This window comes from Copadichromis virginalis, linkage group LG7 (genome assembly GCF_057382275.1).
Source record: "Copadichromis virginalis isolate Kocher_CV1m ecotype Utaka linkage group LG7, C_Virginalis_male_GT1.1, whole genome shotgun sequence".
In the NCBI taxonomy this organism is placed as follows: domain Eukaryota; kingdom Metazoa; phylum Chordata; class Actinopteri; order Cichliformes; family Cichlidae; genus Copadichromis; species Copadichromis virginalis.
The window spans coordinates 31,848,599-31,876,068 of record NC_140624.1 but is presented as its reverse complement, the minus strand read 5'-3'; the positions used below and the strand labels follow the sequence as shown (position 1 = coordinate 31,876,068).

Sequence of the window (27,470 nt, the reverse complement as noted above, 5' to 3'; positions counted from 1 at the left end):
AAAAATGATAATCACGATTATTTTCACTGAAATTGAGATCACGATTATTTGACGATATTTATTTAACCCTTTAAGACCTACTATAGAACCAAGTCCACCAGAGCTTATATTATTTTTTTACATGCTGTAGTGCCATTTGTGGGAGCATTTCAAGTTGCTATACATCAATACAACTGTTATAGCCCATATTTTAATAATATGTATGCATTAAGTCCATAGTAATTACATAAATTGCAAAAAAGTGCAATAAACTACAAAAAAAATTGAAAATCGCTTTTGTTTTGTTTACATATATTTCTACTTGGAGAAATTTAAGAGGTTTATCCCTCAAAACTTTAAATACAATAAAGTTGCAAAAAATAGTTTCCCACCACAGGAAATTTATTTTGAGTGTCTTCATAGTTTTATTTTGGAGATACAGCAATTTTTATATACTGCAGGAAAAACAAAAAACAATCCTATGATGCAAATTTGCAAAGAAAACAGCATGTGCATCATTTCACTGTGGGAAGTGTTACGAACAGCTGATAGGAACGGCAAAACGTGTTTCTGGAATATTATGTTTTTGTTCCTGCAAGCGCTTTTTATGCAATTTTTGCAAAGCTATATGTGGAACGAAACCGTGACCGAGGACAAGCTGATGGCATCAGATGTAAGTACAACTCCTCCGGTTTCATATGCAAAACAAATTATTGCGCTAGCTTACACGGTTCAGGTTCTACAGGGATTTAACAATAGTTACGCAAAACGGAGCATGCAGCTCTGACCGGCTTTAAAGGGTTAACAATGACTTTAAAAAAATAATATAAAATAGTGTGCAACACCACTGAAGTTTTTTTTTTTAAACTCTCTTTTCAACCAACGGCAGTCACTCTCCAAATAACTTCTGCTTAGCTTTCCGAGCTTCCCTCGGGTCCTCTTAATCAGCGGTCTCCAACCTTTTTTGCGCCACGGACCGGTTTATGCCCGACAATATTTTCACGGACCGGCCTTTAAGGTGTCGCGGATAAATGAGGGAGGGGCTAATAATCGGCTCAGTCATTTTTAATGATCGTTGAAAGCCCAGATCGTAATCGTGATTAAAATTCGATTAATTGAGCAGCCCTACTTAAACCTACACCATCCTCCCTATTCTGGTATTTTAAAGAGTACTTAGCATAAATATTAAGCAGCCTAACTAATAGGGTTCCAACTCCCAGCAACAACAAAAATAAATAAATAAAAAATAGGGAACCACCCCTCACGCTCCACCTCATGATGCTTAATCGACGTACTCAACCTTAATTTGATGCAGTGTGAAAAAAAATGCACAGAAATCAATTATTTTTCAAGAAATATTAAATAGATTCAACATCTTTCTTCAACAAAATTGCAGACTGCACAGATGGTACCGTCCCAAAGGAAAAAGTACTATAGCTTACTAGGGTATATTAGACTTAATAGTTACTATATACAGTAATTGACTTCTATTTATTTTACATCAAATTAAAACTTTGGGTGTCAGATAATTATTTATTAAAAGCTAGACATTTTAAATGAGAATAAGAAAGAAAAGTATGTCTTTGTGCCCCCTTTTCCCTGTTAATGCCCTATCGGCCCCCCTGGCTAAACTTTGCTAGATCCGCCCCTGCACAGTTACCAGCGTCAGCTATGTAGAAAAAGATCCTGGAGTAGAAAGTAATATTAAATACATTCTAACAATAGCTGATCAAGCTTAAACGTGCTGCTGTTGTTCAGCCGCTGGTTTCCTCTTTTTGGTGCAAAGTGGGCCAAAAGCAAACTAGAGACACAGACTCGCGACAGAAAAGCCGATCAGCTGATCGTTAAGCAGTTTCATGATTGAAGTAGCAGCAGGAGAGGCAGTCGCTCCATATATCGCTTGTTAAGTTTAACGCAGGAATGCTTTACAAACATTCAGAGATGGACTTACACACTTGCTTTACTTCTCTCGGGGATAACTTTGTCGGAGATGAAATGCCGGGTTGCTAGCGAAGCTCCAAATGCTATCCAGACCACCGACAGGTCCCGCATGCCACAGCCGCTCTATCACGTGATGCATACTGCTCCGACGTGCTAACGTTCTGAGGTGAGTTACGGCCTGTTGCAAGTTTTGTGAGGTGCTTTCGTGATATTTAATGGATCGGATTACATTTTTTATTTTTCTCCGATATCCGATCCAGTAATTTAGGTCAGTATCGGACCGATACCGATACGTAATATCGGATCGGTCCATCTCTAGTTACAACCCCAGGACTGAGAAAAAGACTCTTTACATAATATATTCACTTGTCTCCTGGTTAGGAGAAGTGGCTATTGATGGAAATATTTTTTTTCTTCTTCTTGTCTTTGTTTACATTGTATCCCATGGAAGTTTTAAGTTGTTCAGGTTGAAACATTTGCACTTAGAGTCGGTTAAGTTTCCTTTGATGTATCAGTGTCAAGCTGATGTTTAAGAGGGTATGTTAAGGACAGATGTGCTCCAGTCCATCAATCCTTTAAAGTGCTGGACACCGATGGTAAATTGCCATCAGACCCTAAATAAATGGTCCTCTGCTGTTATCCATATTGCTTCACTCATTCTTTGGTGAGTAGACGTGTTGGTTACACTAGCACGCAGTACAAAAAAGTCAGCATAATGAAAATAAACATCGGTAACTCAAAATCAGCAACCACAGTGTTAAGTCTGCAGTTCATACTTATGTGAAGCTAGAGTCTCCTCCTCCAGTCTCTCTTATCCTCCTGCTCCTGAAAAAACAAAACAAAGCGAAGCATCCACCCTTCTCTTGTCGGCTGGGTGAATTGTTTATGAATTGTTTATTGGCATTTACTAATCCTAAAGTGGGTGCAGTCATTGTCTCAGTATCAAGTCAGTCAAAACTTTTAGTCGTCAGTCCATCACAGTCCATTCGCATGCATACCTCCATACACATTCATACCAGATGTTGCTGATAATGGAGTCTCCCGCGCAACCTATTCGAGCCTCTATCACCAGCAAGATGACGTCATCATTTTAAAGGAAAACAATTCCTTGTTGTTTTTTGGGCTGGATTGACTCGGTGCAATCCTTTTAGATCAGTGTTCCCTATAAGTGAATTTCTCCCAAGCCAATTACCATCATGGAGAAGCACACTTTGCAACTGTTTACAGTAATAATATTTTATAGCGCTTTAAATTTCAATCTTTCAGGCCTTGTTTAAAGAGCTGATTGTTAAATCATGAACTCACAAAATATCAACATATCACCACCGGTGGATCACACCTCTCAGATGTTTTTTCTCCAGTGCACTGTAACAAAAACGAAAACAGACATAACCAACAAAATACTACTAAAATAACACAAATTAGGGCCCATTGCAGACATGTCCAAGCATAAAACTATCCCTCTCTCGCTTACGAGAAAGAACACAAGCCAAAGCTCACTGATAAAATCAAGCTAGCGCTAAACAAAACCAAACAATCAACCAGAAATTCACAGGAACATTTTGCTTCCTGCCGGGACAATATTGTGTGGGAATGAGAACCTCAGGTGCCGTAACACCTTTTGTTCCTCCTTGAATTAAAACTCAATCACAGAAAATGCCGTACTCCAACCTAAACTTACACTATTAATTAATCAATTTCACTCTGTGCCACTGTTCCTCATCAGGGCTGTGTGAAGCACAGCAAAGAATTCAGTCAAGGCCTTGAGCCATAAACAGACATCACGCACAGACATTGTTTTCATAACCAAACCGTTTTAGAGCTTATTCCTAAAATCTACATAAATGCCTTCTAGGTGACATATAACACATTCTAAGTAATCAATGGCTCCTCATAAAAATTATGCATTGGGATGTTTGTGTGCAGCATTTTGCATATCAGCATAAGCAAAGCATTCTTCATTGCATCAGCGTGTGTGTGTGTGTGTGTGTGTGTGTGTGTGTGTGTGTGTGTGTGTGTGTGTGGATCACTTCTCAGTGAATCAGCATTCCAATGTGTGTGTGTGTGTATGTGTGTGTGTATATGTGTGTGTGTGTCATTTCTCACTCACTCAACGAGTACACGTGTTCATGTGTGTATTTCACTTCATTCTGAATCTGTGTGTTTGGAGACGTGTGTGTGTGTGTGTGTGTGTGTGTGTGTGTTTTTCTCTTCATTCTGAGTCAGTGCATGTAGATGTGTGTGTTTGTGTGGGTGTTTGTGTTCATCACTTTCCTGTTCTGGTGTTCTGGGTAAACCACGGCCTGAAGCATGCCCTGGGGTCCTGCCCCCCTCCTTTTCAGTTTGCTTGCGACCATTGCTGCTGCTGCTGCTCAAAATTCAGTCCGTCCTGGTTCTGACCCCAATTGGGGCAGTCCTTTCTCCAGGGTCGATGTTCACCGCAGGTGAAACCTGCATCTTCTTCTGTGTTTTTGTCCATTCTGAGGTGCCTTCTGACCTCAGTTACTCCTCCTGTCTCGGTCACGCCCTTTTTCGCCACCCGATCATCCGTGTTGGTCCATCACTGTCCTGCACAGTGTGAATGCAAAGTTATCAAGGTCAGCATTCTTTCGCTCGGCCTTACTTTTCATTCGGGCTTGGCGGGCGTCTCGTCACAGCTCTGTCAGCTGACGCAGTCTGGGAATTTTCCCCCGTGTAGTGAAACGGGCCTTAGGTTTAGTGCTCTCCGTCTCGGCTGCATGAGATCACATTCCTGCAGGTCTGTTGACATTCTCAGGTCGTTGTTGTGGGTCCAGCTGTTGCAGCATTTGGTCAGTGTCACGTATGGGGGAGAGCAGGAGTCCAGTCAGCCTCGGCTTTCAGGGCCGGCAAAGCAGCCTGTAATTAAATATGTATAGAAAAAACAAAAACAAAACAAAAACAAACAAAAAACAAAAACAAACGAACAGGAAAATGATGTTGTGTTGGCTGTGTTATTCAGAGGGGAGACACACCGGGACCAGGCCCTGTGTCAGCCTTCTCTCCCCCTTTTTTTTTGTTTTTTCTCTCCCGATATAATCAACTCCTAACCCACCAAGTTGACAGGACAACACAAGTACATATTAAAATTCTTAAGATCATGTTTAAAAACCCAAAAAAGGAACTTTCTTTCATTCAGTAATCACTTTTATTAATCAATCAACAGAAAACATGTCACAATTTGAATCTTTTAACCACTAAATTTGTTGCGTCTTGCCTGGTTGGTTAGACCAGTGTTCCTTTTTTTTTTTTTTTTTTTTTTTAGTTAAATTGTTGTCCTGCAACCCAGAGGGTTTCTTTGTCAGTAATGTATAGACTTCATCATTTAAGTATGTTAATTTTTCTTTAACCTTGCTGGAAAATCTTCACGTGTTCATGAGTGTAAGCTGTTTCTTCATTGCGTGTATGTGCATTTGTATAAAAGCAGGTTAATTTTATCTTTTCTCAAACTAGGCGTTACCTTAAAAGGAGCCTTTCTCTCAGATTTCTCTGCTTGTGTGTGTTTTTGTTTCACCTTTTTGTTGTGATGCTCCGGACGCCTTCCCAACCTCCACAAGTCCGTTGGCCCCAATTTTATGTGTTAAAACTTCTCTTAATTTCTCCTCTAATTCTCTCCTCGCTGCTGTCTTTTTCACAGCTGCTGATTCGTGCTGGGTGTGGTTCCCATTACCTATAATTTTGCTTCGGCCGCTGTGCTTGTGGGGGCAGTTGGTCCAGGTCCGCAGCTTCCTGTATTAACACACTAAGAGATTTATTTAATTTCATTTTCATCACTGTTAAACAGATAAGCAGGCAACACGCCTACCTTGACAGCGTAAACTGTACGCCAGTCTCCCAACACATTCCTCTCTCTACTGCACACCTCTTACTATCTCTCCTTTTTATTTTTATTACACCACAGAGTAATACACCCAATTATGCCCGTCTATCTCTATGTGGCTCCAAATTCCCTCTTTATTTTAATTTCACACTCGTCAGGGGACAGGCACACAACAATTTCAACCACTGAAACGAGGAATTCAACCTTTTTATATTTCTTTACTAATCTAGACTCAACGTTTGTTCGCAAAATGTGTCTTGTTCTAGTCCGGAATAAATGTGAACCCGTGATTACACGGCCGTTCCAGTGTTATTTCCGTAGCTATGCGGGGGCCCTCACCTCCCCAAGTCACCACCTCGGCACCCGGACGACGCCGGTCCTGGCCACGCGTCCACGGACAGGAGGGTCGCCACTCCTAGGGCAAATGTTCCACAGGTACACTAGGCATCAACCTTTGATCCTAAAATGTGTATTTGCTCTAATGTCCTCCTAATCAAACACATCAACCGTCACTGTCACTGTGTTCAGACTTCACACACACAAAAAGCACACTCAGCGCGCGCCTCACCCACAGCCAGAGCGCGCCTTACACACACAGCGCGTTTCACCATCAGTGAGACACACAGAGAGCGCTCCTCATCAGCAGAAATTTGCACAGAAACCTCTGAGCTCAACTATTAGATCTTCTGAAGCACACTGCACCATAGACCAAAATACCCCTTTCTCTGCGCTTATGACCGCCACAACGGGGCAAAGTCGCATCATAAAAGTGATGCTTGCATCCCCGAAGTTATACCCGACATCATAAACCAGGTTTTGCTCTATGTACTTCTTGGCAAGTAAAATTTTACTTTGTTTTATGACCGCAGCCCTTAAAAAAAAAACTCGACTGACGCCACAAACCACCGTCAAGCCTCTGTTCAATGTACTAAAATTAGCACCAACCACTACTGCACTTCACGGCCGCACCACCGGAACACGGCCGTATCATAAACCAAACCTACGGACGTGTTTCGCTCTCGCGTTGCCAGCGTTCAACCGCACCGTGAAGCCAGCATCTGCTTTTCCTTAAATCAACTTCTATTTCATAGCCGGCAAGAGCCAGGACGTAACCGACACCATAAACAAACTTCAAACCTCGACTTCAATGTACTGAACTAATGGCCGTGTCTTCAGAAGAAATTCTAATGTATTATTGCTACAGAAGCCAGTATTAGACAAAATTAAATGTGGAAGGTAAAGTGGCTGCAACTAGTCCAACGTAGTATGTTATTAGTATCTCGGTAGAAGCAGTTTACTGCAACTAGTCCAACGTAGTATGTTATTAGTATCTCGGTAGAAGCAGTTTATTTAACACACTGGAATTCAGCCTCAACTTATGTTGTTAGTATCTTGCGCCAAAAACCAGACACCGACCAATTTACTGTGAAAATACATGTGACTCAGCGAACAGATTAATTTGGAAAGCCCAATATGCACATTTGGTATTTATAATACAACAGGCTGTGCTTACCCTTTTATTTTTGGACCGGTCCTCTGTTCACTTTGCCCCACGATCTCACCAAAGGCCAAATCTACACCTCCTCAGCACACCAAAGATCCGGGTCACGGCACCAAGTTGTTGAAATCTCCCAATTCTTTGAATCTTTGGGCTGAAGGAAGGGTCAGGCACATGTCTCAAAATGGTGACGGGTTGCTCAGCTTTTTATAGTCTCTAGTGGCCCCCAGCTAGTCGTAAAAGCCAAAACATCACATTTTTTCTCTGTTACAGCGCCTAAGTTATGACCTCGGCAGTTGTTTCTCTGCTTTCTGTAAGGTGGGGGTGTGGAATGTGGTCTATCTATCTCCCCTGTCTTTAGACACAGAGTCTCCTGCTTACAACCTTCTCTTCATGATTCAACAATTAAGCATGTCAAGAAAACAGTGTAACACATTCCCAGCAGATCAAGGATACAGAGTGATGCACATTTATCTAATGAACTAATATGTGAATATGTTCTGTTAACTCAAAAGTATAATGAGAACTAAACTACATACAGCTCACACACTCTATATTAAAGGGTATAATGTGATCTACAGCAGTATTCTAATTCAACTACTTTGATTACATATATAAGGTAACATATAATAACAGAATAATTTAATACTACACACAATTTTCCTACAAATGCTTTCCATCAGAGTGTTTTGAAAGATGCTGTAATCACAAGAAAAGTTACTATATAATTGCTAACATTTCCAGACGTCTGCAGACAGCCTTTTATCTACTGTCTGTGCACTGCCTTCTCCCAGAGAGCGGCTATCAGAAACCAAAAGTGAACTCGTCACTGTTTGATCGCAGTGACACTGATCATATGATAATTATTTGTGTACTCAGCTGGTCATGTCATTACGCAGCAGCACTACACTCTCCTGTGTGTCTTCTTTATGTATTCAGTTTGTTTCTTGGTTTTGATGTTTTCTCATTATTTTCAGGCTTGTTTTAAAGGTTGCGGTGTTTGTTAGAAAAATTCCTCCAACATTCATGCGCCGTCTGCTGTCTTTAGGAGCTGCATTTCTTCTCGGAAAGCTTTAATCATCTGTTTCACTGAACCAAACGCAGGTTAACCGAGTTCCTTTAAGTCAACTTACATGACATTAATGCACATCTCTTATGCCACATTTTTTAAAGTGCTAAGTGTGATTTAGAAAGAGGAAAGAGGACCCAGCTTTAGGTGTAAATCAACTGTAGGTGGTGCAGGGGTGACAGAGGACACAGGAAACACCAGCTCAAAGAACTATATTTCCCAATGACAGATTGGGAAATGAGGAAGACTGCAGAGAGGATTCATCGATGTGGTGAAGGAGGGCATGCAGAGGGTCAGTGTGACGGAAGAGGATGCTAAGGACGGAGTGACATGGAGCAGCTGAAGGAAGAGGAGGATGGTTCTGAATCATCGTCACTGGCATTTTGCCCACCATTGTGTTGTCTTTTGGAGTGAAACCATATTCTGATAAGACACGAGGGTAGTTAGCGAGCTGCATCCATAAATCTGATGGATGCAAACATACAGATGTGTATGCTAATAACTGCTTAGTAACTGACTAATAAAATCCTGGAATTTTGCTCACTGAGATGGGAGGACAGATTATATCTGATTATTTTTATTCATATATATATTTTTACATTATTAAGCTGTGATTTGGTATTAAGTTCCTGGTGTTTTCTGTCACAATGCATCATGCACATTTTGCCGCTATGGAATACTTCACATTTTATGAATGCAAATATGATATTAAATTCATGCCAAAGCAGTCAGTCTGACTGGCTGAAGACAACAGCTTAAGCCCCCACTAACCTCCACTTCCTCCTCCTTCTGTATGTGTCCCAGGGTCAGGCTGTCTATTTCAGTATGAAAGTCCTGTTGGTGGCCTGCTGACCCTGGAGGTTCTGCTGCCTCAGAGATACCAACCCTGAAATTAACAACCTGCCCTCCCCTCGTCTTCCTCCCTCCCCTCCTCCTCTCTCACCCCTCACACTTGTTTTTAATCACTCCTTCTTTCTGTTCTTGCTCATTGTTCTTCCTCCTCCACTTCCTTCTCCTTTTAATTCTCTTTATTATTATATTTCTTTTCCTCTGTCTTGTCCAAACCTTCTCACTCCCTCTTTTTTCGTCCTTCATCACTTTTTCTCATCGACCTCCTGGCTTTTGTTCTCCTTTGCCCCTGCAGATGATTCATCCTTAAGCACAAACACGATTGAGTGTCTTTAAACATGGAGCTGTTTGTTGTCTGCAACTGCAAATTTAGCTTGAGATAAAGTGAAGAGTTTCTGTTTTTAATGTGCAAGTCACCAGGATCACAGCCGTGCTTTTCTTGAACCTCTGTAGTGTTGATGGTAATATAAGGAGGGATTTTTTCACTCTTGGCTCTCAGCACCAAGGCAAACCTAAGTGTTGGCAAGCATGTCAAACACTGATCATGATGTTCATGGCAGGACACCACAGGGGAAGCAACTGCCAGCCCAGGCCGAAGTTTGCCAAAGAGCAGCCTGACACTTCACGGATTAATGAAGTTAAGGCTGAATTATCTGGAACAAACAAGCAGCACTTCTACATACATACACATTCAGAGAGCTGGAGCCCAGAAGCTTTCACAAATACAGACATAAAATAAGATATGCTAAGATGTACTTTAGTCCCAAACATTTGGAAATTAATGTGTCAAATCAACCAAAATACAAAAATAGCCTAAATAAAGTCAAATTGCTCAAAAAAATAAATTTAAATATTTCTGTAAGGTAAAACTAACAAAAAATGAACAAAAAATACAATTAAATGTATTTTTTTAATTATTGAAAGTAAAATAAAAATGATAAAATAATAATAATAAAACTTAAACATCACTGCAGATATTGTGGTGTGAGTTTCATTATGGGGATGTGCTGAAACAAATGTTAGAGAAATTCTGCAGCTGCATGTCCAGTAAGTGAAGCAGAGGGTGGTCAACAGCCATTAATAATCTGTAGCCAGTCACTACAGCCAGATGGAGAAAGCCAAACGGGGTGTTTATCAATCGAACTGGATACAAGCAGCAACAGCATGCGCAGAGTTCCCCTTACGAATCCACATGGATGCATTCCAGATCAACTCAATATTCAAGCCACAGAAACATTGCTTCATATTAACATGTCTGGGATTACACCACCTTTCAGTCACAGTGCAATCCACCCAAAAAGTCCGAAGCCTAGTACAGTCGTGCTGCAGTCCAGTCTCCGTTAGAGACATCAAATTGCACTCACTCTGGGATTTAATAAGCTCACAGAGCTCGTATCTTATTGTCCAAACACCTCACATTCCCCATGATGAGAGTTTAGATTTCCTCCACTTAGCTCCACCTCTAAAACTCCACTGTCTCTGTCTCCACTGTAGTTCCACCAGGATTTCAGGCCTCACTCATATCAGGTATCAGGTGCTGGGAAGAGGCTGTGAATTTGCCTGATAGCTTGGTTGAAGAAGTTTTTGCAGAATCTCAGAGTGCAGTTGGCATTGTAATGCATCATGCACATTTATGCCGCTATGGCATACTTCACAGTATGCCATAGCGGCATTGCAAACAATCTGTGTGCAGGAAGGGTGTGGTACTGCATGGTGGCAGCATGTCTGTGCACAGGCAAAGAGAGACATAGGTGCTCAGAAGGCTTCCACTTCCAGAGTTCCACTGGAGAAGGTGGTGAGGATTAGTGACAGAGGTCTAGCTTTCTTTAGTCTTTACAGGAAGTGGAGCCACAATTGTGACTCCTTCGCAACAGAGCTTGAGTTGGTGGACCAGGCGAGCTTGTTAGTGATGTGTACACCAAGGAATGCAGTGTTTCTGAATCTCTGCTGTTCACAGTATAACGAACACAAAAAAATGTTTACCTATAGATTTTGGTTTCAGGTTTCTCTCACGTGAACTTGAAGAAGTTTCAAAAGTCTGTCTCAGGCACAGCAGATCTCCTACACCTACATCACCCCATCCTTTCTGTCACACCAACCCTCTGCATATCCTCCTTCACTACATCCATGAATCTCCAGCCTGGCAGCTTCATCTACAACATCCTCTGTCTAAGATATCCACTCTCCCTCCTCTGCACATGTCCAAACCATCTCAGCCTCGCCAGTTTACATCACAAAAACAAAAAGCAGACCCATGCACATCACAAGGCATGGTGTTGTCTTGCCATTATGCATAAGCTGTCTTTTGCTTGAGTTCATTGATGTATTGGACACAGCAATATCAGCTGACAAATGTTATCAGTCCTGTTATAGAGACCCTACAAAGACCACCTTAAGAGGTCAGAAGAGTAGAGGTGCCCATTTATCAGCCTGGAGGCCCACGCTCATTCTCTTTTTGTCATGATGTCTTGGTTTTGTGTTGTTTTTTTGTTTAGTATACTATAATACCAAAAGTATTCACTCAACTATCCAAATCACTGAATTCAGCTCCATGGCCACAACTGTATAAAATCAATCAGACTGCTTCTACAAACGATGAATCAGACGGGAGACTGCGAGACAGACCTGCTCGTCCAACATCAGTGTCTGACCTCACAAACATGCTTCTGGAAAAATGGTCACATATTCCTATAAACACACTCCTTCCCAGAGGAATTGAAACTGTTACAGCGGCAAAGGGTGTGCTGACATCATAGTCAAGTCTGTGGGTTGAAAATGTTATGTCACTCGAATTCATTTGTGTGGAAATGCAGATGAACGTACTTTTGGAAATATTGTTTTATTGAGTCTTTTATTGTTACTGTAGTGATGACTTCCACGTTTAGTGAAAGTGGTTTTGCTTTATTGTGTTTTTATTTTGTTCTAGTCTCCACTGTGTTTCCCTGTCACTGCTTCCTTTTGTCTCGTTTCTGTGTTTCTGCCTCTGTTCCTCTGTCTCTGTGTCGTTACCAGTAAGAGTCGTCTTGTGTCTGATTGTTTCCATCTCTATCTCATCCCAAACCTGTTTCAAATCCACAGTTACTCCTCTAGTCCAACCACAGTTAGTCCTCTAGTCCAACCAACCCAACCAGATGGGGTAAGGAGAAGGAAGGCAGAAAAGAGGAGACCATTAGCAACAAGCAGAACAAAACAAACCACAGGAGCCAGTAACTAAAGCATTCTGGTATTTAGTAGTGACAAAATGTGGGGAGTGAAAAAGAAGGGAGTGAAGATTCAAAAGATCTTATCACTTCATCACTTCAGGGGACTTTACATGACTTACCTTAGCGACCAAACTGACACAAACCTGACTCTAACCTCTAAATTAATCCTAAACCCAGTCTAAATCCCCTAAAATCAAATGATTTGCACTGACAGGTTTTGCATTTTCTCTGCATTATGACAGTTTCAGGTGACAGCCACTGCCCCCAACACCTCTAATACCCACAGAGAAGCTGTGGGAGTTGAATTGCACTTCACTTTTTTCAGCTCAGCCTAGTGGACCAAAACTCATCATCCCTGACATCATTCCTGTCTGGCCTCGCTCGCTCTCTGTCTTTCCACCTCCATCCGTTCTACTCCAACCAATCAGTGACACAGAGACAGAGGTCACTGTCTGTGTGTATGCGTGTGTGTGTGTGTGTGTGTGTGTGTGTGTGTGTGTGTGTGTGTGTGTGTGTGTGTGTGTGCCAAAAAGCCAGAGTCATTATTTAAACTGTTGGATCTGAACTGAAGTCTGAATTTCCTCACGCATCTGAAAATGAATCACATGTGTCCAGGTTAGAGTTCAGAGGTGTCCCCTCACACTTTCTGTGTCAGTCTTTAATAAATAATTGACTCATTTATCGATTCAGAAGATATTTCATTGTTATACATCCTGCTTGTTGCCGATGTCCTACCTCGCTGTGTTTCTACTTCTGCTTTCTCTTTAGTTAGACTCTCATTTTTTCACTTTCATTTTTTTAAACTATTTTTTCACCAAAACTCATTTAATCACAGAGGGTCTAATCTTTTGTGGATTCTCATAAATATATTTTATTAGTTTGTTATTTTTTATGCAAGGACCTTCATTGCTCTCTTGCTCAGGGTGACGCTTACCTTTCTGTAGAAAAGTCACAACGCATGACCTGAAGCTAAATGTGGACCTACAATCAAATCCAGCTTTAGCAGATTTACTGCTATATTGTGAGTTCATCATGCTTTTACTTTTCTTCAAGATCGAGTGTTAAAATAAGAATCCAAAGTTGTCTGATATTGATATTAAGCCACTGTACAGGCCCCATGTTAATACCAGCATCCATGTTTTAGACCTAATGTCTCCTCTACTGCCCAGTGGATTTATAGAAATCAGTTTAGACATTTACTGCATATCCTTGATTAAATTCATCTTTCATTTTTGGGGTGGTCTGAAAAGTGAACCTGTAACTCCTTGAAATGGTCAGCAGCGGGTGCTCGTCTGATTACAAAACAACAATAAATAAACAAGTAATGATATTTATTATCTTTTGGTTTCGGTTGCACTAATCAACCATCAAAGGTTAGGAGTTTAGTTTAACCAGTAGGTACGTTTAGTTTTAAGCCTGTTTGATGTTAGTCAGAATGTCATGGTCCAACGTTTGGAGTTTGTTGTGGACTCATGATTCTTTCTGCTGCATTTAAGAATTGAAAGAAAGTGTTAGCTCAGTATTGTTTAGATTTTCCCTGGTGCATCTGAGGTTATTTCTAGTTTCTGTTTTTTTGTTATTCCTAGTCTCATGTCTGTGTCTTGCCATCATTGTTTCCTTTGTAGGCAGCCTTGTATCTGTGTGTTTTGTCGTTCTTTCTGTCTCGCCTGTCTGTTTTCTCTTTCATGTCTCCCATCGCAAATTGGTCCGGACCAAATCATTATGCGTTCCCAGGCCTTGAAGTCCTGCGATTGCTCCTGACAGCAAACCTGACATGAAATGAAATACAGATGCTAATCAAACTAGTTTTGTAGCATTAACATTAGCTCACCTCAAATTTCTCATATAATTATGGCCATGTCCATGTGTTCACACAGTCTGCTTGATAATCATGCAAGAGCAGGAAGATAAAGGAGAAAGAGGTCAAAACTACAAAAACCAAGTAGGTTTTGCTTTTGAAATTTAAGTGCATTGGTTTTTTGTAATTTTCTAACAAATCTTATTATGATCTTGCCTGCCCTTGTTGTGAGTCATCATGAAACCAGGTAAAAATGTACAGAGTAAATCATGCCTAAAAGTGACTCCCCAGGGAATATTAAATAAAGCTGAGGATAATTATTTGAAAGTAATACAGAATGCCCAGAACCCCCACTGCATTATAATCCAGTATATCTGTGACTGCCACCTGGTGCCTCATTCTTCTATTTTCTTTACATTTTCACTATAATTCGATACTTAAAATTTAAGAGCTGTTACTGCTTTGCTTCTCTTACTATAAAAAAAAGAGCAGCATGACTTTGATGTTAACTTGAATCCATGGTAACTGTATTTCATAAACCACCAATATTTGGCACCCCAGAGGTGTGCCAAATATTGGCACACCTCTGGGGTTTCCATCTATCCAGAATAGATGGAAACACAGGTGTTTCCATCTATTCTGGATAATTAAGTCTGCCCTCAGTTTAAAGCAGAGTGAGCATGTGCAGAGACGTCAGGAACTAAAAGAAAAGACCCACCCTATTTATGGCCAAAGTTAGGAGAAAAAAAAACAAGGAGCCAGTCTATGGACCCCTACACGCTTCTAATTGGTTACATTAGGCAATGCAACTGGAGACTTCTGACTACATTTGTGTGTGGGTGCCTTTAGAAATGTCATAACACAGTACAGGCGATGCTTCAATCAGTTAGAAGCATTAAAGTGTGAGAATATTTTCAAATAGTTTGCGAGTCTGATTACTCTCAAGTCTTATGAAACCAAGACAAACGATCAGTTTAAAGAATAGCTCAGATGTTCAGCAGGGACTCCCACACACTAAATCTCTCTCTGGATGAGGATTAAATACAAACACATGGACAGGTTTTAGTCGTAGCCAGTATTTGTTTTAGAAACTTTCAGTGTTTGCTTCATCTGTGATTAACAGGACTGTTGGCTCAGTAACCAATCGCAGTCCAGCCTGAAGTGATTGCTGGAAATGTCCTAATTCAGGAAGATAATGGATGAAGGTAAATCAGCTCCATTATTCTCTGTAACGCAATATCTCAGCGTGATTTATCGCTGTCTTTAACCAAGCTCAGAAATTACCATAGGACATCTGTTTTTTTTTTACATTTCTTTTAGTTAATGTGCCCAAATCCACACAAAAAGTTAACTGGAGATCAAACTGTCTTTGAATGCCATCCACGTTTCCATTCAGGATGGGTTTCAAGAAGAATCGCACAACAAAAGGAGCCAGTTGAGGTGCTTTAGACATCTGACTAGTATACTTCCTGGGTGCCTCCAAGGTGAGGTGTTTTGACTTTGAATCTGGACCTTGATAAACAAAATGGATGGATTTTTACTTCCAAGCTAGAGTGCTAAGCAGTACATGGAAATAACCATTGTCTATGTTAATTAAATGGGACAGTCTTGTTAAAGTCATAAGAAAGGGGTAGGTAGTAACTGGACTGTTAAAACAAGCTGTTCTCAAGATTTTATCGGACACTTTTGGAAATTATAAAACAAGACCAGATGTTTTGCCACCACTGGTTGATCATTTTAATTAGATCAAAGTGGCAGACTGAACTGTCAACAGGCTTACACCCCCATTCATAGAGCAATCTGCTAGCAAGGCTAAAAATATACAGCTCATACACCTTTCAACAGCAACCTCATTACGTGTGACCTTAAGAGTTGATGAAGATTGTCTGGATGTGCTATTGAGTGAGTGAGTGCTCCAATTGATCCAGGGATATTGAGGACCTAATGACAGAGTGCTTTTCAATATATTTTACATTAAAAAAAGCTTCATCTCTTTGACCTTGTGAAACCGGATGGACGGCATCATATCATCATAATACTCTAATTGAACCACAAAAAGCAGAGTACAGAAAATTAGCAGCAAACTGATGACCCAGTTAAATAATAAGTACTTGAGTCTCTTTATTTTTATCCATCTATCCATCCATCCATTCCTTTTCCTTCCCTTATCAGTCCAAATTAAGTCTTATATATTAATTTTGGGATTACAGCCAAAAACTATAAAAAGAACTGGATTCATAACTTTAGTCAGGTCATCGGAGACTTGCTGGATCTTAAGAGAGATCATTATTGCAGTGAACAGCAATTCTAACTTTTTCCCCTTACCTTCTTCCACATTGGGGTATTTGGGATGATTACCTCTAAATTATGCATGCATACTGTGTTTTTAACTGACTATACTTGGTGTTGTGTGTACAGGCAAAAAATATGATGAGATTAATTAAATTAGAAAGAAATGTAATACATCAACAGCTTAACAGGAGAAGTGTTTTCTTCAGTGCAGTGCTGGGAAAAATTGTAGAACTTCACAGCTGTGTTAAGATCCCTCTAACATTGTTGTTTACACCTTTTTCAGCTGCTCCTGGGCTTCTCTCTAGCTCTCTCCCTCTCTTTCTCTCTTACTGATAGATCCATTCTCGTCTCTCTCCATGTGCAGATGAATTGATCCAACTGCTGTCACTTGGCCTGTTGATTAATTGCACTCTTTACCCGTGTTTCAGGTTTGAGATGAGACATTGAGAGAGGGGAGCAAGCGAGGGTGTTTTGATGAAGAACAGTCTGAAAACACTAAGTGCAGCGAGAGAATTGAGAAAGTTGGTGCGATAAATGGAGTTCAGGAACTCCATTATGACTGTGATTACAGCTCTGTATGATAAAATGCATCAGAATAGAGCTAGCAGAGAGACAGGCAGCTGCTGTTCTTTCAGTAACACAGGGTCATTAGACACTCGAGAGAAAGAGCAACGCCACTCATGAAAAATACACAATAAAGAGAAATTGATGCAAGTGCAATTGTGATGACGAATTAGACATATTAAAGGTTCTCGTGTTTAGGTGCAGTACTTGCTCATAGTAAGTGTTCCTGCTGGCCCAGATCCTAAAAGTGAGACTGTATGTATGAGCCTGTCATGACTCATATGTCACATGTGTTGTACTTCAACTTGGGCCTCAGTGGCATGGGCCTTCACAAGCCACTGGCAGGTTATCGACTGCCAGGAGAAAAATGTCTTTCCCAACCATTTGGCTAGTGCTGGAGGTTTGCTGTGTCACCAGGTTAAATCAATTGCAAAGGGGTGCCAAACCACAAAAATCTTTGCAATTGCTCTGATTGCTAGCCGATTGGCATGGTTGTCCATAGTTTATATGATGTCTGCAAATACTTGTTAACTATTAGCTGGGCAGCAGTAAACCTTGAAAAATTGTGACAATGGAAACTAAAACTAATCACCTTCAAAGTCAAAGTTTTCTTACTGCTGCACCCAACCCATTTTAAAAAACATAACTATTATTTTGAAGGCAAACATTCTCTATATCCAGTTATTGTTGAACTTCAGACTCTCTGGATTGTGTAACCATGAACCCAGCCTTTTGTTTTATGTAACCCATTATTTGTTGCACATTTGGATCTTCATATCTGAACCTGGAGAGTCACAGCATTTTCAGCTGAGCTTTTTCAACAATAAGAAGGAGATTCAGCAGCAACTGTGAAAATTTTAGACCAGCACAGACATCATCATGAGGAGTGTGTTTGTTTTCTTGCTTTTAATGACTGTGGCAAGCGTTAAATCTTCGAGCGCTGTGACTGGGCCCATAAGCTGAAGGCAAGCAGGATGGACGGCTATTGTGGTGTCAGCCTGGCTGACTGTGAGTACCAGCCTTTTAATTTAAGAACAAGCAAGATGACATGACGCTTAATGTCTAAGTCACCAGTGACCCATATGGTAGAGTCCTTTCTACCAGTGGAATGGTATGGCTAATGTATGGTTCATATCTACCCATTTATATGGGTATTTGGCACAAGTAATTGGAGATTATAAGGCCAACCATGTAAGAGAGCTGGTTTAAAAGCAAAAATCTTTTTTGTTTTTGAAACTATGCTTGTTTAGGCGGGTAAATGCAACCATAGGTCTATCCCGGAGTGGTTCTCTGGCACCAGTAAGATCACAGTTCATGTCATCTGTGGTGCTGGTTGTCATGAAGTCAGCTTGAAAGAAAATACAACAGCAACTATTTCTAAGTTTCTGATAAGACCCTAAAGAGAAATGTCTCACTTTTGCAATCCAAGTTTGCTTATTTAGATTAAATGCTTCATCAATCCTTACATGCTTCTCACAGCTTTCTCCTCTCTTAACCATTAACTTTGATGCCAGCTCTTTCCTTTTTTTTATTCTCAGTTGAATTTCTATTCTACTGCTTTTCACAGAGTTAACATCAGAGTTATAGATATATATCAGAGCTCAGGTAGAGGCAGGAGTCATACAGAGGAAGGTTGCTTCATTACACATTACTCCACTCTGTAAACTTGCAGTCTGTGTTACAGCTGACCTGTATGGCGTGCAGAATAATACACAGTAAAGGTCAAATCCAGAGCCATCCACATACTGAACTTTCATAGTAACTGTGTCACTGTCACGACCTGCGGGGTCGGCAAGGCACTGATCAGCAATCTCTCTCCCCCTCCCCTGTTTTGCCGGGGCGGAACTCATGGCGGGTTCACGCCCTCGGCCCACGCCCTCCCGGATCATGCACACCTGGGCCTCATCAGACCAGCTGGTATATCAGAAGGAGGAGATCAGCTGTTCAACGCTGGATTGTTGTGAAGACTCCTGTCAGTACACGTCGAGCCCTAGTTTCCCACACTTCCGCCTCAGAAAGTAACACTTGTCTCTCTGTTCTAGATTCCCCGGACTTGTCCCCGTGTTTCCCCGTGTGGAGCGTGTAAGAGGTGGCTGGTCACTAGCGGAGAGAGGTTGGCGTGAGCGTGTGTGTGATCCCTTTGTTTTCCCTGGAGCCCTGGAACCCGTCCTCGCACATCTTGTATATAGCACTGTCCTCGCACTGCCTGTAAATACACTTGGTGAAGATTTTTGTGAATAAACTGTCTCTGTTACAACACACTCCGGAGTCCTGCGAGTGGATCCTCAGAGCAACCCGTGACAGTCACGTACATAAATGCACAAATTGCTCTTTTTTTCCTGTATGCTATACATTGCTATGAGTGTGTGTGTGAGAGAGAGAGACCGAGTACGTGAGTTGGGGTGGCTGGTTCTTGCTTTTGGCATCTGTGTGATCTGAGATGGTGACCCTGACCCTTTATTTTGGAACAATGAATAGTTTTTGATAGGGCTGGGTATCGTCACTGATTTCTAGAATCGATTCGATTCCGATTCACAAGGTCCTGAATCGATTTGATCCACGATTCGATTCAATTCGATTTGAATCTGGGAAATTTTGCCTCAGACAGTCAGAAATATTATAATTCAGATCAGTACAATTACATATTTTTGTATCTATAAAAAGGAAGCTGACACTTTCCAGACTTTATCAAAGGTGTGAGCATCACAGCAGATGTCTTTGTGTCAAAGTAGCTGAAGATAAAACACAGAAAAGCATGAAGGTGATTTTCCTGGCCTGGGATTTTAGAAAAATATTCTGCAGCACATCAAAAAGGAAAGAAAACCATTAATCAACATATGAACGTTAACTCTGAAGTTACAGAGGTTTTATTAGAGACACAGCTGAGCGTTTTGCATTTTGTATAATTTTAAAAAGTTTAAATTTGTTCAGAAGCCTATTGAATGGCAGAAATTAGGTTTTCTTTTTGGAAGTGAGTAAAAGGAAAAAAAAACATCGGCCGACAGCGCTGTAAACACCATAGGCTTGTGCGTAACAAGCAAGCGAATAATGCAGAAAACAGATTTCGGGGATAGACAGGAAACTGTTCTTGAAGTACACTGAGAGAGAGAGAGAGAGAGAGCTGTGCATGAAGTGTGATTTTATTGTGGTGGAAGCAAAACAGCAAAAGTCAGAGGGAGTCCATGACGATGTTTATATGAAGCTTAGTTTGGATCTTCTTTTGCTGCTGGTTTGGTCAATATTGTTTGGAGAGAGATAAAACTAACAGCTTTAGAATCAGCGCAAAAAGGGCGTAAATACAAAGCGTGGACCCGCCGAAACATCAGAATCAGCGAGCTGTCGGCTTTCAGCCCTGACCGTGTCCGTGCCGTCGGGTGAGAAAGCCACATCTCACCGATTCTGATCCGCGGTCCGTGCTTTGTGTTTACGTCTTTGTGCAGAAGCCGTGTACCTGCTCTCATTTACTGTTTAAAATGTTTGGTGGTTCTCAAAATTTTGAGACGTTTCACCTGAGATTCTGGAATTTTGGGCAAAATACATTTATATAAAAAAATCGATTCAGGATTTTAATGAATCAATATCACGTTATCCAAGCCAGAATCGATTTTAATCGATGAATCGATTATTAAAACCCACCCCTAGTTTTTGATGTATGTCAGCTAAGAATGTGTTTAAAACAAATGTTACATACTCTGATTGTCTATGCTTAGGGTTATTCACAGATGAAAAAAAAAGAAATCAGAGGGTTAAAATATGACAAGAAGGGACCCTAACCAAGTGTCAGTATTTGAAAAGTGGTTAGTTGAGGACAGTGTTGGGAAAGTTACTTTTAAAATGTATTTCATTACAGAATACAGAATACATGCCCCAAAATGTATTTTGTAACGTATTCCGTTGTGTTACTCAATGAGAGTAACGTATTCTGAACTCTTTGGATTACTTAATATATTATCATGCTTTTTACAACTACATGATTGTACTATTGCTGTGTGATTTATTACTATTACTGAAGGTCTGCGGCTCCTAACCGTAGTAAAGGGACCTCTGACTAATACGTCAGTTTTACTTTGTTGTCTGGGTCAACTTTGCTAGCGAGACACAGAGAGAGGTGTTGAAAGGCTGCTCCAACGTAAATTATTGTTTTGGAGGAAAACACGAACACAGCGTACAGTCGAGTCTTAATAGCTTAATAGCTTACTTACAAGCTATTACTGGGCTCGTCAGGCACTCTTCTTGGCTGCAGTGGTTATTATTATATTTACATGCTTCCAGCTCCCATTTCTGCTCGATGACAGCTCGTACTTTTCCACTCTCCTTTTTCTCCCTCCTCACGCTCACAGACACATAACGGGTATGGCGGTCCGTTCTCCCTGCAGCACGGACTACACTGCCCATGAGGTTACATTCTTTAGGGCGATGCCTGTAACACTCTGCCTATTAGCTCAGCACAACAACAACAACAAAAAGGCGCTCTCTCACCCAGGAAGCACAGTCGCAGAGAGAGTGCGTCATCTTGTAACCATGGCAACTGTAACGCTGCCGCCTGGAACAACAGAACATAGCTATCAAACAGAACCCAAACAGGCCTGACCCGTGACAATATGAAACAGGAAAATACCGCCGTGTAATCCATTTATTCCAACAAAGTAACTGTATTCTAAATACCACCTTTTTAAACGGTAACTGTAACAGAATACAGTTACTCATATTTTGTATTTTAAATACGTAACGGCGGTACATGTATTCCGTTACTCCCCAACACTGGTTGAGGATGTGTGGGTTGACACTTAAAATTTAGCTTTCGGGGATCTGCACGTCCATCTCTTCTTTTCAGTCTGCAAGGATTAGCCTGACCAGTCAAACTATAACACAAAGGCAACAACTGTAACTCTGATGGATCCACTGACTTCAGCATCTTTCATATAATTAGCCGCTAGTGGTGAAATGACCACAGCATTCATTCAGCAAATGGATGCAACATCGACGGCAACGGTCAGTGATGAAACTCGATTTATTCAGTTAAACAAACTGAGGTTTTCATTGGACTGAATTTTTGGTCTGGACTTAGGGTTGCCTGGCACAATCGCTGACAGAGCCAGGATCTCAGATCCTATTTGTCTGAATATGATGTTTGAGCAACACATACAAACAGGACACTATCATCTACAGGCACGTGCTGGGGGGGCAGTAGGGGCTTGAGCACCAGCCCCAAGTTTCCTTTTCTGGGGTTTGATCAACATATTCCATAAAAAATGCTGGCACCATGATATGTATGGAATGCCAGGACTGCCATAATGAATTAATTAAATACACCATTAAATAATTAATTAAATGTGTCAATAATTTATTAAAATTGGAATTAATTAATTAAATAAATAGTTATGACACATGTAATTAATTAATTATTGACACATTTAATTAATTATTTATGTATTTCACATTTTAATTAATTATTGACACATTTAATTAATTAATTATTGACACATTTAATTAATTATTTATGTATTTCACATTTTAATTAATTATTGACACATTTAATTAATTAATTATTGACACATTTAATTAATTATTTATGTATTTCACATTTTAATTAATTATTGACACATTTAATTAATTATTTAATGATATATTTATTTATTTCATTTTGGCAGTCCTGGCGCCTGGCTCTCATCATGAAATAATTTTATCTGTCAGCCTCACCCATCAAACTCAGGGGGCGGGGTTTATTCCAGTAATAATAATAATAATACTAATTATGTTATTTTCTTTTTCTCTGATTTTCGGACTTGGAAGAACAATCTAATACAATATTATTGTCATGGTACTGGGTCTGCGGCCCAGTGTTGTGTGTATTTTAGTTTTATTTTATTGATGATTGTATTTTTCTCCATGTTTCCTGTTTTATTTTGAAGGAATCTTGTGTTCTTTGTTCATTGTATTTAGTTTCACTTCCCCTGTCCTGTCATTAGGTTCATGTCAGCCAGCTGTTTCCCCATGTGTTCCCACTTCCCCTGATCACCTCCTGTGTGGATTTATGTCCTCTGTTTTCTGTATGTCATTGTCAGGTCGTCTGTTATCCCCACCATAGTCTGTCATAGTGTTTTGATAGTGTGTCATAGTTTTCATGCTTAATCAACTGCCACCAGCCGAATAAAGGCTCGCTTTTTGTTTCACCTGCAACTTCTCTCTCAGTGTCTGCTCTTCGGTCCATTCAGCAAAACACACCGGCATATCCCGCCGTGATTATTATATATTTCAATTGAATGCTTTAGGGTTGGGGTCATGACTGATGTTAACTTTCAGGGTTAAATCCTAAAAAAGGTAGATGAAAAGAATGAAAGCTGTGATTTTAATTCAGTTTATTAATTTGAAAAATTACTGAAACAGAAGAAGACGGGGACATCTTATTATGTGAACGAGACCCTCCTGTTGCCGTGGGCTGACTAAACACCACATCCACTCACATAGGAGCTGAGGTCACGACCCTCACAGTTACGTTGCCAGCCATACCTGAAACCAGACAAAAGTATGATTAACCAAGTAAGAGGTCAGTCAGTCAGAAACTTTTTGCCAGTTATGTGATTCGTTCTTACCAGGCACTGATGCCTTGAGGATCCCGCACGACACGTTTGGCACAGGTGATTGCTGCATTGACATTATCGCTCAAAAACGCTGTGACCAAAAATGGGGAAAAAAGGACAGCAACGTAAAAATCAAAAGTGTAAAACATCAAAATTGTAGCTGGCATTGCTGAAACTGAGAAAAAAGTGAGTCAAATGACAATATTAAAATTTAGTCAACTTAGGACATAATGAGACAGGATTTTAGGTGGTTTGAAGCAGTTTCTTGCAGTATTGTGAATGCTGCACTGGTCTGCCATTAAGGAGAGTACCCCAAACTTAGAAATGTCCATGTACAGTTTCATTTACATTCTCAACCTAAATAACTAATAATCTGTGTCAAGAATTTAAGAATTAACCAATGTTGAACTAGCTTGAATGCAAAACTGTTCTGAAAAGTGTACACTCTTCTCATTTTAATTTAATTGCGATGTTATTGTTCTTGTAAAAGCAATGTTGAAGAAATCAGGGCAAAAGCCTGTAGCCCTCAGCTGTTCCAACAGCAGTAGTAAACTTCAAATCTAAAATAAAAATTAACACAAAGCAAAAGTGGTCTTAAGACCAGTATTCGCAGACCAATAGAGTATTAACGTAAACATTTTTTATCTCCTGTGCAGCAGTTTATAACCACCTGTATCTGCTGCTATAAGGATAGAGGCAGATACAAGTGACAGAAAGGACCAATCATGGACAGTACCAATGTTGCACTTAACATGCTGCTTTTTACTAAGAGTAATTTCCCATGCACAGAGGTAAGTATTTGAGAAGTAAGAGCGTTTTTTTGGAGGGATAGAGGGTATACAAAAGTGTCTACTTCTGTAGCCAGCATACACAGAGCATCCCATTGGAGTTTTGGTTCTGTTTGGGTCTTGACTGCCTCCTGATCTTTAAAGCATCACAAAACTACCAGATACGCAACTTATAAACTGAGGTCTATGTAGGGGTGGGTTTATTTTAGTTCGAATAATGCAATATTGATTCATTAAATCCTGAATCGATTTTTAAATATAAATGTATTTTTCCAGAAATGTCAGAATCTTAGGTTGAAGCTCAGCAAACTGTTTCAACAGCTGCCAAACTGCTAAAACAGGCAATGAGAACAGGTAAAATGATTGCGCACAAAGATGTAAGCACAAAGTGTGGATCGTTCACCCGATGGCACGTACGCAGACACCCCATTGGGTGCTGAAAGCTGACATCTCACAGATTCTGCAGCTTCAGGTTTCGTCACTCTCTGACCAAAATTCACTGAACCAACAGCAAAAGAAGATCAAAACTACGCTTCATGTTTGAAAAACATTGTCATTAATCCCCTCTTACTTTGGCTGTTTTGCTTCCACCATGATAAAAATCTCTCTCTCTCAGTGTACTCAGAAACCATTTACCATCAAAAAGCTCTACTTTCTGCATGAGTCGCTTATTACAAACCGGTATGATGTTCAATATAGAATAAATTTAAACTTTTACAAACTATGTCAAATTGCAAAATGCTTAGCTGTGTCTCTAATAAAACCTCTGTAACTTTGTTCTGCTTCATTTCGGCATCATCAGGTAATGTTCATATGTTTATTCATGGTTTTCTTTAGTTTTTGATCAGTTGCAGAATATTTTTAAGGTTTATCTGCTATAAGAAGCCAGGCCAGGAAAATCTTCTTCATGTTTTTCTGTGTTTTATGCTCAGATATCATCTGGTGTGATGCTTACACCTCTAATGAAGTCTAACAAGTGTCAGCTTTGTTTTTATACATAGATATACAATATGGATATGTACTGATAAATGATCATAATTATAATATTTCTGACTGAGTCAAAACTGAATCGAATTGGGGATTGAATCGAATCAGGACCTTGCGAATTGGAATTTAATCAGTTATAGAAATCAGTGATGACCAGCCCTAGGTCTAAGTCATCATTGATGGGGTCCCCAACCCTAAACCCTTTCAACTTTAACTCATGCAGACAAGCAGAAAATGTAATATTTGTTTTATTAAATTTCCCAAGTTCTCCTAATCCTTGGCAGTCAGGAAACACCCATCAGAAACTATTCTGATTCCCCCCAAAATAATTTATTTAGCTTTTCTTTAAAGTATAAGGTAAGTGTTAGGACCTATGATGACTAACACCTCACAAGGTTAAAGATTGCCATCACTCAGACAGCAAGAGGACCTGAGCTAAAAACCTATTGAGGCTCATGACTGACCACTGCAGTTCATGTTGCATCCGTTATGCGAGTTGATGATGTAGTCATTGCACCACCAGTAGCTGTTAATTTGAAAGATGCCAAAGTCGGTGGATCCGTCATTGTTGGTGTTTTTGGCCATGGTGTTATAGTTTGACTCCCATCGGGTGAGGCAAACCCCTGCAGACAGAAAAAAAGAGCTGGAGGTATAGACAACTTGAAAGCTAAGTGTCAGGTAAACTAAAATTGACCTGTTTTTCATATATTAATGCTTGGTCAGAATCACATTCTTGACAGATTTTAAAAACTAAGGTTACACAAATTGGAAGATAGATCGGTAAGTTGGACTCTCTGCGCACCAATATTATTAAAAAGCAAGTAGGTGAAAATTCCACATATGGGTAACCATGACCTTACCCTTAACATGGCATTGGTAACAATGTACAAGTTAAGAATGATCTTGCATTTTCCTAAGCTGACATGCTGGTACTCACAGTTGGCAAGGCTGATTCCATGGTAGCCGTCCATGCCATTAGCCTTGAGCGTGCGGGCCCATTCACAGCGCTCGAAGATTTTGGCGTTGGCCACAGCCAAGAAGAGCAAAACCAACAGACTCCTCATGATGGTATTTTTCCTTGTCCGAATGTGTCCACAACTGCTGCTGCTTCCCTTTTTATAGCCAAAAATGCTTAGTTGCAAATGGTGTTGATTTCCAGGCTCAGATAAGAGGTCCCCAAAGGACAGCATAAGGGAAGGGTTGCATCAAAGTAGAAAAGCAAGCAATGGTGGGTATATGGTTAAAAAATACAGCTTGACAAACAAAGCATATCGATCCAGCTGAGAAGGATCCCAAAGCTCTGAAAAGTGTATTTAAAAAAAGGTCTAACTAGATAAGAGCACCCAAATACCCACAAGGGAACGGTTAGGTGAAAGTGGAAAAGCAAGCAATGGTGGATTTATTCTTAAAAAATACAGCTGGACAAACAAAGCATATTGGTCAAGTTGAGATAGATTCCAGAGTTGTGGAACGATTTTCCGTTTGTTTTTGCAACACATGAGACCACAGTTTCCTCAAACAAACATCATGTTTGATTCAATAAGCCTAAAGTAGCCTTAAACATTCAACCAGTGATTTTAAATTCATCTATCAGCTCCTTAAAATGACCACAAAAACAGAAAATTATCAAAATCTCTCTTCAATCTTTGAAATAATAAACAGTGAAAGTAGAGATTTTAACTGAGTTTAACATTATTAATTTCAATGTGTTTCCTTAAAAGGAGAAACAGTTGTAATGATTCCATCTGCTGCAGAGAAAGATGGGGACATTTTGTCGATGATCAGGGCCGTGCAGAGATGTTTGAAGGGGCACATAGGCTGAACAATCTCACACATAGTACATAATTCGCACTTTACTTTCTTCTTTCCTGAACCTTATCTTATCTTATCATATTATATACATTTGTACTTATGTAAATATGTATATTTTTATAGTTTTTCAAATCATTACAGTGCAATACTTTGCACGATTATGGATATACTTATAAGCACAAACACATGGCTGTTACACCTGTTACACTTTTTTATATATATTATACAGAATATTATACACTTTTACATTTTTATATATGATTCTTACTCC

General features: G+C 40.1%; 1 protein-coding gene across 1 annotated transcript; it reads right to left on the bottom strand.

Annotated features, from left to right (window-relative positions):
* Positions 1-23,373: 23,373 nt before the first annotated feature.
* Positions 23,374-26,498, bottom strand: LOC146705404 (lysozyme C-like). The gene is made up of 4 exons (XM_085465187.1): positions 26,325-26,498; positions 25,852-26,010; positions 23,625-23,703; positions 23,374-23,541 (listed from the first exon to the last, which is right to left on the bottom strand). The coding sequence occupies exons 1-4, from the start codon at positions 26,449-26,451 to the stop codon at positions 23,475-23,477; spliced, it is 432 nt and encodes a 143-aa protein (XP_085321313.1). The 5' UTR covers positions 26,452-26,498; the 3' UTR covers positions 23,374-23,474.
* Positions 26,499-27,470: the final 972 nt, after the last annotated feature.